The 14,005-nt window shown below is 39.4% G+C and overlaps 2 protein-coding genes across 2 annotated transcripts in view; both read right to left on the reverse strand.

The window, feature by feature from the left end:
* LOC122409683 (uncharacterized) overlaps positions 1 to 14,005 on the reverse strand; it is a 30,515-nt gene that overhangs the window by 5,952 nt on the left and 10,558 nt on the right. The window contains exons 4-16 of the mRNA XM_043417411.1: positions 12,970 to 13,067; positions 12,103 to 12,255; positions 7,136 to 7,261; positions 6,611 to 6,850; positions 6,314 to 6,442; positions 5,826 to 5,955; positions 5,586 to 5,708; positions 5,421 to 5,510; positions 5,202 to 5,331; positions 4,759 to 4,977; positions 4,475 to 4,566; positions 4,225 to 4,358; positions 2,132 to 4,176 (exon numbers count right to left, since the gene is read on the reverse strand). Coding sequence (XP_043273346.1) covers positions 2,132 to 4,176; positions 4,225 to 4,358; positions 4,475 to 4,566; positions 4,759 to 4,977; positions 5,202 to 5,331; positions 5,421 to 5,510; positions 5,586 to 5,708; positions 5,826 to 5,955; positions 6,314 to 6,442; positions 6,611 to 6,850; positions 7,136 to 7,261; positions 12,103 to 12,255; positions 12,970 to 13,067 — 3,709 coding nt within the window. The remainder of the gene's footprint in view (positions 1 to 2,131; positions 4,177 to 4,224; positions 4,359 to 4,474; positions 4,567 to 4,758; positions 4,978 to 5,201; positions 5,332 to 5,420; positions 5,511 to 5,585; positions 5,709 to 5,825; positions 5,956 to 6,313; positions 6,443 to 6,610; positions 6,851 to 7,135; positions 7,262 to 12,102; positions 12,256 to 12,969; positions 13,068 to 14,005) is intronic.
* Positions 1,036 to 4,208, reverse strand: LOC122410204 (uncharacterized). The gene has a single exon (XM_043418308.1). The coding sequence runs from the start codon at positions 3,900 to 3,902 to the stop codon at positions 2,097 to 2,099; it is 1,806 nt and encodes a 601-aa protein (XP_043274243.1). The 5' UTR covers positions 3,903 to 4,208; the 3' UTR covers positions 1,036 to 2,096.

A 14,005-nucleotide genomic window follows, 5' to 3' on the forward strand; every position in this document is an offset into this window, starting at 1 on the left:
TACATAAAACCGTTTTTGTAAAAATATTCATCATTTTCTACACTTCTATGTGGGATACGATGTTTGAATCATAATCGGTGAATATTGGGGAATAATAACCGTGCACCACATCAAACGAATAGCGGCTCCAGGAACTGTAGGACCCCATGGCAGACTTTGAGTCGACTGAGATTTCATTTATTCCAGTTTCTAAGCAAATATTTCTTTTCTTCGGATACCTTGACGCGACGAACTTCTCAAAAAGTCTGATCGGACGTTGTTTTTTCACAAATAACAATTATAACTTTTATTTATATTTCCATTGAGTTATGAATTAAGTAGCTTGTATAACGAATAACTGGACACCTCGTGATTAAAAAGGTATAATGAAATAAAAATACATGGCACAAATGAAAAATTTTTGAGAAAAATCTTAAGGCATAATTATTTTAAATATTTATAAAATGAAATTAACAATACTCCTCACAAGCGGCACTATTTTTATTCAATTTTTCGTAATTCGAAATATGAGTTGAATAAAGAGTATTATGAAGTTAGCAATAATTGATTCCTCTCGTGATATATTTTTTACTCTCATATTTCCATGGGAATCGAAAAATAAATTATTGGCCAATACCTCGTTAAGGTAAAGTAATGTCCCGTTTTGTAGACAGGATAACGGAGGACTGAATTCCCGCGCAACATTTTTCTATCAGTTGGTACGAAATTTGCTCTCCCCTCCGATTCGATATTTCTCGGCACCTATGAGACGACACTTGCGCAATCTCGACTGCCGGCGAATAAGGGAGGCTTAATTATATATTCGATTTTTTCTGTCACGGGGCTCGCGATAAAAAAAGTTCTGATTTGTAAATCCGTAAAAAAGGATAACGCTTGTTTCAGCTTCACATTCTCCTATCTCGTAAACTAAAATTCGTCTACGCACCTGCCAATAATTTTTTAACTTTTCAAACCATTATATTGAGACACCAGAAATATTTTATTTTCACCATCTTTCGAATGAGGATTGGGAATGGAATTAAAAATGGTTTAACATAAAAATGAATATAGTTTTATTTATATACGTATATCTGTTCTTACTACTCACATCCAATACCATGACGTTATCGTCGTCGTAAAAATAGTACGGGGCGCTATCGTCAAAATTTTCATGAATTTTTTTATGTTTTTCGTTTATGCGCGAAATACGAACATTACCACTTATCCAATGACATTTTTATTCTTATATTCGCAGTTATCGGTTTACAGATACTCCACAGATTATCTTGTCTCGCAAGCTCGTTGAATAGTCCAGTTACTTATTGTAAGAAAAAAAAATATAGTTAAAATTAATAATGACTAGTAATTCTATTACGTAAGAAATGAATGAGGAAAGGGGAAATTCATGAGTTTATGTGGCAAGAAATTCAATTATTTGATACACCGTTGTTATTCACTTATACTTTTTTTCTGGCTCCATAATTGCAGAAGGAAATGTTGAAAAAAAAAAATAATATTTGTAAACGTTAAAATACTTGGAAAATATGAATTACCAGATTTTTGTATTCGGACAAGCGATGTATTGTAAAGTGAATTTGGAAATTTTTTTTCTAGAATCATTCGTTTGTGGTTAAAACGGCCGTTGGGTGAGTGACGGAAAATTACCGAAATCATTCGTGAATAGGCCATTATCATTGGTGATTATTTCTCTGCGCCTTTTCTCGGCCAGTATTAATGATGAGTTCTCCCCAAGGGGATTTCCCGTTTTATATTTTCTTTGAAGCATGGAAATGCTCAAGTATAAATGTTATTTCTTCTTCGTAACGAAACGCGGGCGTTTTCAATCTATTCAATTGGTTTTAATACGTAAATTTTTTTTTTCTAATTCTTCCAGTTCATACACTATGGAGCAAGGAAACTTATGACTCATGAAAGATAGTGCGGCCGAATAACTGTATATAGAATGAAGCTAACATGAATTTAGCAAGTGTAATATCGTGGTTTCAAAGAGTTAAAGGACTTGGATCGTTCAGCTCCTTCAGTCTTGCTCTCGGATCGTTTAAAATTCCGGCATACAGTAGTATTGTCCTCGAAAGATAGCTATAACGGTGGGCAAATTAAATCGAAGTGGAATCTTCGCTGTCCGAGTCACAGTCCGGACCGAAATTCGGTCCGACGTGTTGTTGAGGCGAGTTGACCTCAACTCTGACCTCATACTTGTGTTCTTCAACGTCGTTCGAAGGTTTTATACTGACGTAAGTATTTTTGGGTGTTTGATTGAAGTCAACATTCGTACCGGTGAATTTGGTCAATCTCTCTTTTGAAATCCTCTGTTGAAGGTATTGCAAGTCTTTCATTGGCGCCGACTTTTTTGGCGAACTTTTCTTTGAGGCAGTCTTCTCAGGGCTGGTTCTTAAAGCGGATTCAGCTTTAAAGATATTCTTCTGATTGGTTTTGTTGACGTTGTCATTTTTTCGCACAGCTCTCGGACTTTCATTTTCCAAACACTTTTTCATCCATTTAGGGGTTTCGCTCGAGTAAACGTGAGTTTTCTTCGTGTACTTTGGACTACTAAGAATCATTGGAATTTCAGTTTCGATGACAGTCGTTATGACTTGCTCATTCTCATCGAAATTGCTCTCCAGATATTTCTTTTTTGGTAGAGCAACGCTGAGTCTCCCGATGACCTCTTTCATTTCGTCCTTAACATCATAAGTGTAAGAATAATGGCGTTGTATGTGTTTAGGTTCTTCCTTCTTGGCCTCGCTCGCCTCGATGCTTCCCTTCTCGATTTCAATTTTCATGAGTTTCTCGATAGCAGCATCGATCGATGCACGAGCAGTTTTCTTTTCGCTTTGATTTATCACCAACTCTTGAGTCTTTGCTTGAGACATAAGACTCTGTCTCAAATTTCCAGTCAAGCTGTGTCTCTGTTTAACGGGCGAGTCGAGCAATCTCCGCAAGCTCGAGTTTCTGATTTCAGGTACGGACATTCGTTCACGAGTTATTGGCGCGGATGAAGGCGGAGCCGGAGGTGTAGTCTTAAGGATGGGGGCAAGAAATTGTCTGTCCTGTGATGGGAAAATGGGTGTTGCACTTGCAACGAGAACATTTTCCAAGCCTTCCGTCGGTAATTTGCCTTTGAGTCCTAGATTCTCTTCGTTCTTTGATTGATGTTCAGAAATTGGTGAACTGGCGATAGGTAATAGCCGTCTTGTACCTCTGCCTTCGGGATTCAGCTGGCTGTCCAAGCTGAAACGTTGTTTCGGTGTACCGGCCATCAGACGCAAATCGTTCTGAGTTTCAAGCTCAGGTATGGAGAATCGATCGCGATTGAATTTGGTCGCAGACGAAGAAGGATCTTTGAGACTGCGATATCGCGAACCACCGAAATCAAGCTGAGACAAACGGTCCCTCTTTACGGGCGAAGGACCGAAACGTTTGAGTTTCATGGGTGACTGGAGAGAAGCCTGATGCTCCTTCCATGCGCTGAGACAAGGCTGGGACAATCGTTGCTGCACACGACCGGGATAGAAGTCGCCCATTACCAAAGTAGGCTGGGAGAGGCGCTCTCTTTTCCCGGTAACCGGATCAACCCGGAACATTCGACGAACGTCAGGCTGGGAGAGTCGACCTCCGTGAATGTCTCGATAACCAGCACCGCTGCCGCTTCCGGCGCCACCACTTCCGCCAGTTACACCACCCAGGGAATGAACATTCGGAGTGGAAAGTCGTTCTTCTTCGATCTGGAGATTAATACTGTTGTCACCGGATGCTCGGAGGCTCGAATATGACAATCGGGAACCCCTCATCGTTCCGAGAAAATTGATACCGGAATAGCTCGTGTTGAGCGTTGGCTGAGACATTCTGGTACGACGATCCGGTGACAAACTATGTCGATGCTGATCGCTGTATGGAATCATCAAGGTCGGTAGATTCGGCTGAGAATAACGACTTCTTTGGCTAGCCGGTGAGTAACTCGGTGGACAAGGAGTCGCGGTCGATAAGGTCCCCTCGTAAGTTACCGCCGAATCTTGTGATTCTATGCTTGATTGGGACTGAGGCTGGAGCTTAACGGGTGCAATATGAAGATTCGGCTGGGACAGACGCGCTCTTTTACCGACACCCGGCTTCTTTAGATGATCGATCAGATTGGGTTGGGACAAACGTATGCACGGATTTGGACGTAAGGGAAGTCTGTTGAGGTACCACAAATCCCTGCGGGAGTATGGCTCGCATCAGAGAGTTCCTTCCTCCCGAAGTCTTCGCATGAATACGGGCCTCACATCTTCGAAGAACGTTGGCAAATCGAGCTCCGCTGCTCGTGCTATTCCTCCGTCTTTGCATTCCAGCCAGTACGTGTCCATTAGACCTTTGCCCTGAAAACGAAATGGAGAACGATTGTCCTATCTATTTCCTGCACCTTTTGCAACGAGGGGCCAGTTTATTTGCCAACTATTTATATCGGGATTGGATTCGCTATGTTTTCCTGTACCTTAACATCGACGAGTCCACGATGCTCGATCCGGAAACCGCCCACAGCATCCAACGCTTTTTTCATTTCCAGACTTATGTGGATACGTAATGCTGCAATTCGTCGAAACCGTATATTACTTAACAACGCTGGGTTCGGTGTAATTCCGACAAATCATGCGCAACCGAACTCTTCTTTCATGAAAACTACGATTTTGTGTGTGTGTGTGTGTGTGTTTTTTTTTTTCAAATTCCAACAATGCACAACCTCCTAAATTACATACACAGGTATTCAAAAAATCAAACCTTCACCCGTTGATTCCATTCTACTGGCAGTGTTAACGGTGTCGCCGAATAAACAGTATCGAGGCATTTTACTGCCTACAATTCCAGCGACAACGGGTCCGGTATGTGCACCGCTTCTAATCTGCAGCCGTTCACCCGGTCGTTTAGGTACTTGAAAGACCGATGATGCCGCTAACAGATCGAGGGCCATCGTAGCGATCTCCGAGACGTGTTTGTCACCTGTTTTTGGTTTGGGTTTTTTTTTTATAATAGCCACTCATTCGGTATACTCGAGAATGGAGAACATATGTATATCGTGATGCAAAATATAGTCAGAAAACGGTTGGAGCGTTGAGGCAGTCATCGCGATATTGAAACACTCAATAGAGAAAGAGGCAGACACACCGAGGACACTTCCAGAACATGCAGGACACATGGATCTTGTACTCTCGTGGGGCTCGTACTTTTACCATTTCTAACTGGCAGACCTGATGCCACCATGTACGAATCGCCAATCGTTTCGACTTTGTATACGTCATAGCACTCTATACGGGCGTCGAAGAGTTTGTATATCGAGTTAAGAAATGTTACCACCTAGATTAATGATTTAATTTTTTAATTGAAAAAACACAAGCTATGTTGATGTTATTATCCGTTATTATTCCGAAAAGTTGTAAGTTAACCTCGAGCGGAGTGTTTTCCGCGGCGATTTCGGTGAAGCCGACGATGTCGCTGAAGTAGACAGTCACAGCTTCGTAATATTCAGCTGGTACCTGAATGAATTCGTCAACATGGAAAATTAAAAGATTCGTTCGTGATCCATGTATAATTTCAAGATTCGTCACTACCTGCTGAGTTTGCTTCAATTGTTGAGCCACGCTCGGTGGTAACATTTGGAAGAGCAATGTGTCGCTCTTTCTCTTCTCTCGTTTTAGTTCTCGTGCCTTTTGGGCTAGATTCGCAGCATACATCTGTACGAATGCAAGATTTTCGTTTTCATTATAGAGTCGTTTGATCGAGAAATTCCCCCAATTATTCTGAATTTTCTATAATACTTTTGGGACAATTATTGCCAGCAATTAAAATACCTGTATAGTGGCAACGGCGTTCCGAACCAAAAATATGATAATCGGTGAAACAATGAGGACGAGAACGACTATGGCAATCCCAGCAACTTCCTTGTTGCTGGCATCCTGTAAGGTCGAGCTTACGTAGTCTCTGCGTTCCGAAAAGTGAGGCAAATGAAATACAGAGATTTAATTTTCGCTCGGTCAATAAAATCAAGTAACGCGTCAACGGTAGCGTATACATACTTTTGAATGCTCATTTCTATAAATAGAAATCTATAATCCATTTCGTAAAGTCAAAAGTGACTTTTAATTATTCACATTTATTAAAAATTAAAGTTACGACGATAGTTAATAAATATCATTAAAATTCAAAAGTATTTATACTCAATAGATTTTCTCAATAGAAATGCAAACATATGAAACGCCGATAGCTCGACCGCTGGCGTGTTGAACAACGAACCGAATAATGGCTAAATTGAAGCGGGAAAACTGCGCCAATAACGTACCTTATCATGTGACGTAATTCTCTTTGAAGTTTACGAAGTTCATCCACGTATGTAGCCATGGAATCGAAATAAGCAATGGCATCTACGAGGCTCGGTTCTCGTTTCAGATTCCGAAGAATTTCATCTCGTCTGCGTGTATATAAATAGAAAAAGCACGTGACTATATGACATCGAGTTGGATATCTCTTTTATTAAAAATTGGATGGAAGAATGTATGAAATTTCATCTTGTCCAATGAATTATGAAAATTTCTTTTGGGCGCACGTAGATTATGAAAAATTGATAATTTTTCATTACCTGGATTTGATTCTTCCGTATTCGGGCATTGTGCGAGTGAGATCGGCGTAAAAATTCTTCAACGATGGCACATAGGTGAGAGACCCGTTGAGAAGATCCCGTCCTAATGCCTCGTGACGTACGTAACTCACGTAATTATCACCCATAAGGATTCCACGTCCGAAGTAATTGATACCATAAACGGAGGCAATACCCAGACTCTCGATACTTCGAAGCAAATTCTTGAAAGCTATTAAGTACCTGTGTGAAAAATATGTGGCACCAACAAAAGTGTTTATCTTCCAATAACTCAAAAATTCTCTTCCGTTATCATTTTTCCGATGCCATTACTTATTCAGTCCATTATGATAATATCGCAATTCATTTTTCTCATTGATCGATCGAATGAATTTTCATTTTTATAGTTAAGCCTCAATTCGTGTCTCGTATAATCAACTGGAGTTGATTGACCAAAAAATGACTAAAAAATATTCTCGTTGCGATGTCGAAAGAATCGAAAACACAAATGTACGAATGATGTTTTACCTCCATACTCCACTGTTATCCGTTTCTTTAATTTGGTTGGTTAAATGATCGAGCATTGCGGCATTGACGCTTGTGTACCATGACATCACTTCGGAAATGCTGCTCTCCTCAGAACTTATTTTTTGTCTGAAAAACAACATCGCAATTACGGCACCGGAGACAAGTTTCGCGAGGATTTTTTTTTTTTTCAAGTTAAAATTATGATATTCAAATTATTTCATCAGTATGGTATGGGCATTTTTTGTTTGAAGCACGGATAACAAATGATCCGTTTTCAAAAACTGCATGTTGCCAAACAATTGATTTTTCATAGAATCAATACTCCTTAAATAGAGAGCTTGATGGGAAAGCGGTTGAATTTATTCGCTCTCGACAAATGGACCATTCAGTCATGGACGAACGATTTCCGGCCGAAGGCATCGTAGCTCGCCTCGAAACATATTTTTCCCACGAGTTGGAATAGCCTCGATATTTCTCTGTTTTTTTATATTTTTTTTGTTCTCGATTTATCCAGAACGAATTGTGCTCGACGAGTTTTTTTCCGTGTTTCAGTAGGCGTGTTTATTAACTATGATGGAACTCTGACTACACCTGAAATTATATCCCAAAATGAATTCTCCTAATATCACTAACCGCTGAAAACGTTGAATTTTTCTAGATTCTGGAACCGGAAATAATTTGATACATCATCGATTGAGTGCAGTTCTTCGCAACTCAAAAAATCACCGTTTCAATTTCAATGTTTAAATGATCAAATAAATTCACCCAAGTAACATATGCTTTGCAATAATCTCGATGTCGCTATGTGTTTCAAGCAAAGAATTGGCTCACGGATGAGTTTTCATGAGAGTGATCGCGTATATCGTTGGATTTACGATAAACAACTGAATTTGAACCTTCCTCGTTCTCGTTAGCTGAGTTTTTCTCACGTCCACGATGAGCTATATCTAATGGGAAATACAATATGAAACTGCATGGAGATATCCATTTTTTTTTGCAGGGACGCCGACGGGATACATTTCAGTGTATAGGAATCTCCCAAAAGTATAAATCTCTATAAATACTGCAAGGTGGTATGTATGGGGATGAAATACGTGAGAGATTTATCGAAGATTCCTCCATGTGAGCTGGGGATGCTCTACATGAGCGATGACGCGGTCATCTGTGAAGAGACCTTCCGTCCAACCAAGCCGAGGGATGGAAAAGAGAGACCGAGATAGAGATTGGAAAAGCCAGAGAGGAAGAGCGACAGACATAGGCAGAGCCAGAGTAAAGGAGCGAGAGAGAGAGAGAATAAGAGAGAACAGCGTATTACAGAACAGGAAGCTTTTCCTCACACTCTACAGGCTCTACAGGTCTTTTGGAGTCACCTTCAACACGCACACGAGTCTGAACAATCCTTGCAGTGTTGGAGATGAGAGCTCCCTGCTTTGAGCTAATTTATCACGCCATGATGGGAACTATCTCCGCTCGGATACAGTATTGAGAAGAGACATATACATTTAAAAGGAACAAAATGAGTTATAAAGGTTTTTTTTTGAGTACATTATTGGGGCCATAGGAGGAGGACTTTCCGTGGCGAATGAAACGATTCCTACAATATTCCTCCTATACTTTTAAGACAAAAAGAACGATATCTTTTATTGTCAATGGTTGCGTTGATGGACTGTGGTGGAGAGAATGGAGTAGTCATCTGACGCAAAAGCATTTCGCTATAAAATTTTTTTTCTCAATGTTGAGGACAAATTCAGCACACGTTTTGTAATTATGAGCGAAACTTCAAAACGATTGACCGTCCCGTATTTGCGGCATTGAAAATCAACGATTACACGGACGTGACGGACGTTTATTCCGCTCTATGCCAAAACTACGAATTTTTCTATACCCGTTTGAAAAAAAAAAAACAAACGATAATTTAGGGGAACATGGGGCAAATTGAACTTTTAAGAAACTAAGACAAATTCATTAATGAGCACACGGTCTTTCACTTGTATTTGAGTCCCAAAACTGACTACCATCGCTAATTTTTCAAATTTCGAAAAGAAAAAATTTCGGGGCAAAACGAACTCGGCCTCTGCGAAGCAAAAAAAATTATAAAAATATATTTCTCGCAATACAGCCGTTGGAAATGACTGCTCCCGGATGTAATGCAAGCTCTGGCATACGAGAAAAGAAATAGGACCCCCTCGAGCCCATTTATTGGATGCACGAGAGGAAAAAATGGGGTTAAGTCGCAGATCGCTTCTAAACCCATTTTTTGGTGACATGTGAAACATGAACTTGGAGTTCACTGCGCCAGGGTATAAACGATATTTCAACTATCTTTAGGTTTTGAAACAGATTCCCGTTCCCTGTAGGTCGGATTTCGTGAAAAACGATTTGTGGGGCAAAACGAGCTCAGCCTCAGAGAGGCATAAAAAATCCGAAAATTGCATTTTTCACAATCAACGCGTTGGAAGCGACGGCGTCCGCGCGTAAGACGAGCTCTGCTATGTGAGAAAAGAAATGGGACCTCCTCGGGCCCATTTATTTCATGTCCGAGACGAATAAATGGGTTAAAATCGCGGATTTTTTCACCAATTTCTTATAACATGAAAAAAATTAACTCCAAATTCACTGCACCAATATATAAATCATGATTCAACTATGTTTATGTTCTAAATCAGTTTTCCCGTTCCCTCTTTCTCGAATCTCGTAAAAAAAAAATGTGGGGCAAAACGAACTCAGCCTCTGGGAGGCATGAAAAATCAAAAAATTAGTTTTTTCGCAATAAAGACGTTGGGATGAATTCAATTTTTTTCACCGTGGATTATATTTCATCCGGAGACGGATGAATTGTATCATTGCGATTTCTGTAGAAAACAATTCCAATGAATTCAATTTTCTTTGTTTCTTACATTGTTCATCATTTCATTTAAAAAAAAAAGGAAATTCAAGAATTAAAGAATTTTTCGTAGTTCAGAAAATTTTGCCTCTGCCCTGTGCCCATTGTGGTTTCGAAAAGAAAAAAAAAACAGGAAATTTTAATATTAAACTTTTCGCTTCGAGTCGTGTTCGTTTTGCCCCGGATTTCGCGATCACGGGGCAAAACGAACACGGTGTTCGTTTTGCCCCGTGTGTTCAATTTGCCCCATGTTCCCCTATAATGAATCAATTTGTATCAACAATCTGTCTTATCAATTTAGGGCTGTGATTGTGTCTGAGATTCTAGTGGTTGGGTATTCTTGTTTCGTCCGTTATTGAGAACATAATCGTGTTTGGTTAGTTTATAGAGAATACGGCCCACGCACAGTTTCTCCCAAGTTTCTGCACCCTCGCACGACCGATTGTTGTAGCTCGTATTCCTCGCTAACAGCCTTGAAAATATCCAACTTTTCCTCCTTGTCGTTTGCTACATCACTCATATTGTGGGCACTCTACAAAAATGTATAGAGTAAACATAAATAAAGGAATATAAATAAATTTATGAATGAAAGTGAATTCAAAGATCGACGAAAATTGTTTGAGAAGAAAAATTGAGTAAAAATTTATTCACAGGAGAAATTGAATTTGTTTGCTTGTTTGATATTCATTACTTTTCATTTTTCGTCACAACTGACAGCCATAAATATTTGAGTGAACAATTCCGGTAGACGATGCCAGATGGCGTCCTGGCTCAAGCGGTCACGTATGCAACAAGAGCAGACTTGCTGTATAAAGTAAAGTGATGAAAATGTATCAATCATCTTTCATACGATGCGCAGATTTTAGTCAGTGTTCTATGATTTCAATACATTATTTGTAACGGAAATAATACTTGAAGCCAGAATTTGAACTATATAATTAAGCAGCAGCCTATGAATTGTCTCGTTTAACACAAAATAATCCTCAATTAAACTTTTCGATATGAATTTTTTATATTTTTTCACGATGGTCGAAAAGCGTAGCGATCCTGTCCAGATCCACATTCTACGATGACCTCCTTCGTATTCCATTGTGTAACACTGTATTATAGGGTGTAACAGGTACAAACAGGGGACACATTGCATTCCACTGGCAAATATTTGTTCTCGTTCGTCAGGGTCCGATTCGACGAGAGCGTTCGTTCCAGAACTCGCGTGGAATATTTCCCAAGACAAATAAAGTTTCGAAGGAGTGGGGAAAAAATTATTCCGTGTTCGCATAACTATACAAGGGAAACTCTATTATTAGCTAAATGAGCTGGGCGCGCCGTTTCTCCGATCGCGACGTACGTATTTTTTCCACATTTCGATGCGCCCTTCGTCGTGAAAAGATTCATTCGATTCATTCATGCATACATAAATTGGATATGTCATCGAGAGTCTCCGTAACACAGTAGACACTAGTGGCGATGATCCAATATCCATGGGAAATTCTATTCAAAAAGGGTTCTCTGGAATCATTCTCTGGGATTTCAGTACAAACGTTTGATATAAAGAAATTAAGCGAGGAGTTAAAATTTCTAGATCTGATTCTTGAAAAAAAAAAATGGAAAGAGCTAAAAAATTATCACATTCTGGATTGGAATAACGTACTTTTTCTCATGATTCTCAACAACCGTTATTCCATTGATCGGTTTCAAGACGTAATATTACAAGAGACGTCTCGAGAAGGAGAATACGACAAGCGAGCAGGAGGTGTGTGCGTCTGGACGCGGCTATAATAATCGTCACCTTAACGAGCATAAACTTCGAGACTCGAATTGTTCAGTAGAAAGGTTAGTAATGCCTATTTGTCGTACGACTCGAACGACCGTATCAACCTATAACTGACTCCAAATTTAACCAGAAAAATAAGATTCAATTGCATGAATTTTTTTTATAACATTGCTATATCGAAAATGAATTGTCGTGCGTCCTTAAATTTGATTTGATGCTCATTTTTTCCTTCTTCCCTTCGTGATCGAATTTTATTGCTTTACCGAAAATACACGGTATTATTGGAAGTTTTAGTAGCGAAGTAATTACCTGAAATCTTCAAGTCGTGCTTGGAAGGCTTCTTTATTGACAACGTCATAAGTTTGCGTTTTGAACTCGTCACTTGGCACCGTAACCAATGGCCACGTGGTCATGTTCCGCAGAGTTTGGTCCGTCAGGGCGTATCGTTGGGTTAAATTGGACCTTAAACCATAAATTAAGTCACTTTGAATAATGTTAATTTTGAAATCGAGAAAATAGATGATTGATAGAAGAAAGAGAGTCTCCCATATCGCTCGATTAATCGACTTTATGTCCATTAATACTCTCAATTAGAATCAGAGCGAGCAAAGAAGTTTTTTCGATGAAATTTATTAGGGTGCAAATTAACTTAACCGGGTATAGTTATCCGAGATTGAAAATAACGAAAATAAACCAGCACGTCTATCCTCTTCTCCACGACGAGATAGATACTTGGATTTTGTTGTCTGATAATCGACGACCGTAGTTGCTAGTTTGATTAGCGATTATTTTGATTAGTTATTTTTGGAATAAGCCATCCGGGGTTTTTTTCTCGTGTCAGTGCGACTGGAAATAGTGATTGTACCGTGAGTAGAAGCATTCATTTTCATTGAGACGAAAACACGACGAGTGTACGCTGCAAGCTGCAATAGAGATAGGAAGTGGTCCGACAAATTTCATTGAGGCAATCGCAAGTTAGTCACGTAGAGATAGGGGCCACTGTCGTGCCACGTGCACGCGAGTCTAATCCACGGAAAATTCAGCGTGCGACCTTCGAGTTTCGAGTCAACTAGCAATTTCGTTCAATTTCACTCTATTGAAGAAAAAATAGAAAAAGAACGACCGAAAATACGAGAAATTGAAATAAGGAAGGAATGCATTTCGTCACGTAAATACCTCAACGTGCTACCGTTCGTGTAGATGAAAAAAGCAACCTCTGATCTTTCCAACTGCATTCTTGTCACCACTTTTCCCAGGTCCGTGGCTATCGTGACCTGAAAAAAAAAACAAAAAAACAAAAAGAAATACAACAGTTATGATTGAAGAAAAATTATTGTTTTTAAAAATATCATGATTTAACTTTAAAATTCATCATCGTATTGATGTCTCTCACATTTTTCTGTCGCGAGGTCACTTGTTAAAAGTGTCGGGAAAATTGAGCTTTATTGTACGAACCGTAGAAAACGAGCTCTTGAAAATATACCATGAGCAAGTCGAGCGAAAAGAATATCAACTTCTCTTTTCTTCACGTATCCCTTCTTGAATTTCCAAGTGAATTGAGTGCTCATTCTTTAATGTGTGTACTTTGTTCTTGTCACCAACAATTTCTATCAGCACAGAAAATTTGTACCCTTAACAGGGCGAGGGGTGGGGGGCATGCACTCTTCTAATTGCTACGGATGATGAATCAATCGACGCTGATCATAATAAATTCAATGACAATTTTTTCTTAAGTTATTATTAATTGATAAAAATTTTACGATGCGAAGGGTTCGCGCATTTAAAAAGAAGGCGTGTCATTTTTATTGTACCGAGAATTATTTTGTTTCGCAACTATTTTCATTTCTGGCGATAAAAACGTGACAAGGCTTCGAGTAAAGAATGCCGCCAGAAACATGGGGCGAATACTATAAAGTCGATTATTTCGATTCTACCCCGAGTTCACTCTCGCGTAAACAGCAGGATTATGTACTCCCTTGAGCTCGTTCTCGCTTTTTCTCTCTTTTCCCTCATTCTCGAGGCTGCAGAAAATTTCCATCATGGATCGTGGAGTATATTTGATCTACCGGTGTTCCATTGAACTATATAAAAGGAAACTCGATAGCAAGGAATTCAAATGAAAAAATGATGAATGATAAATACGTTTGAATAGGAAAGGAGTCGAAAAAGTGTCACAAATGATGCCTCTCAAAGTTCTAGAATTTTCTAACAG

This window comes from Venturia canescens, chromosome 4, assembly GCF_019457755.1.
Source record: "Venturia canescens isolate UGA chromosome 4, ASM1945775v1, whole genome shotgun sequence".
In the NCBI taxonomy this organism is placed as follows: Eukaryota; Metazoa; Arthropoda; class Insecta; order Hymenoptera; family Ichneumonidae; genus Venturia; species Venturia canescens.

Bases quoted from the DNA above. Each gene is read 5' to 3' on its own strand.
- LOC122410204 (XM_043418308.1), bottom strand. From the start codon at position 3,902: ATGATTCCATACAGCGATCAGCATCGACATAGTTTGTCACCGGATCGT.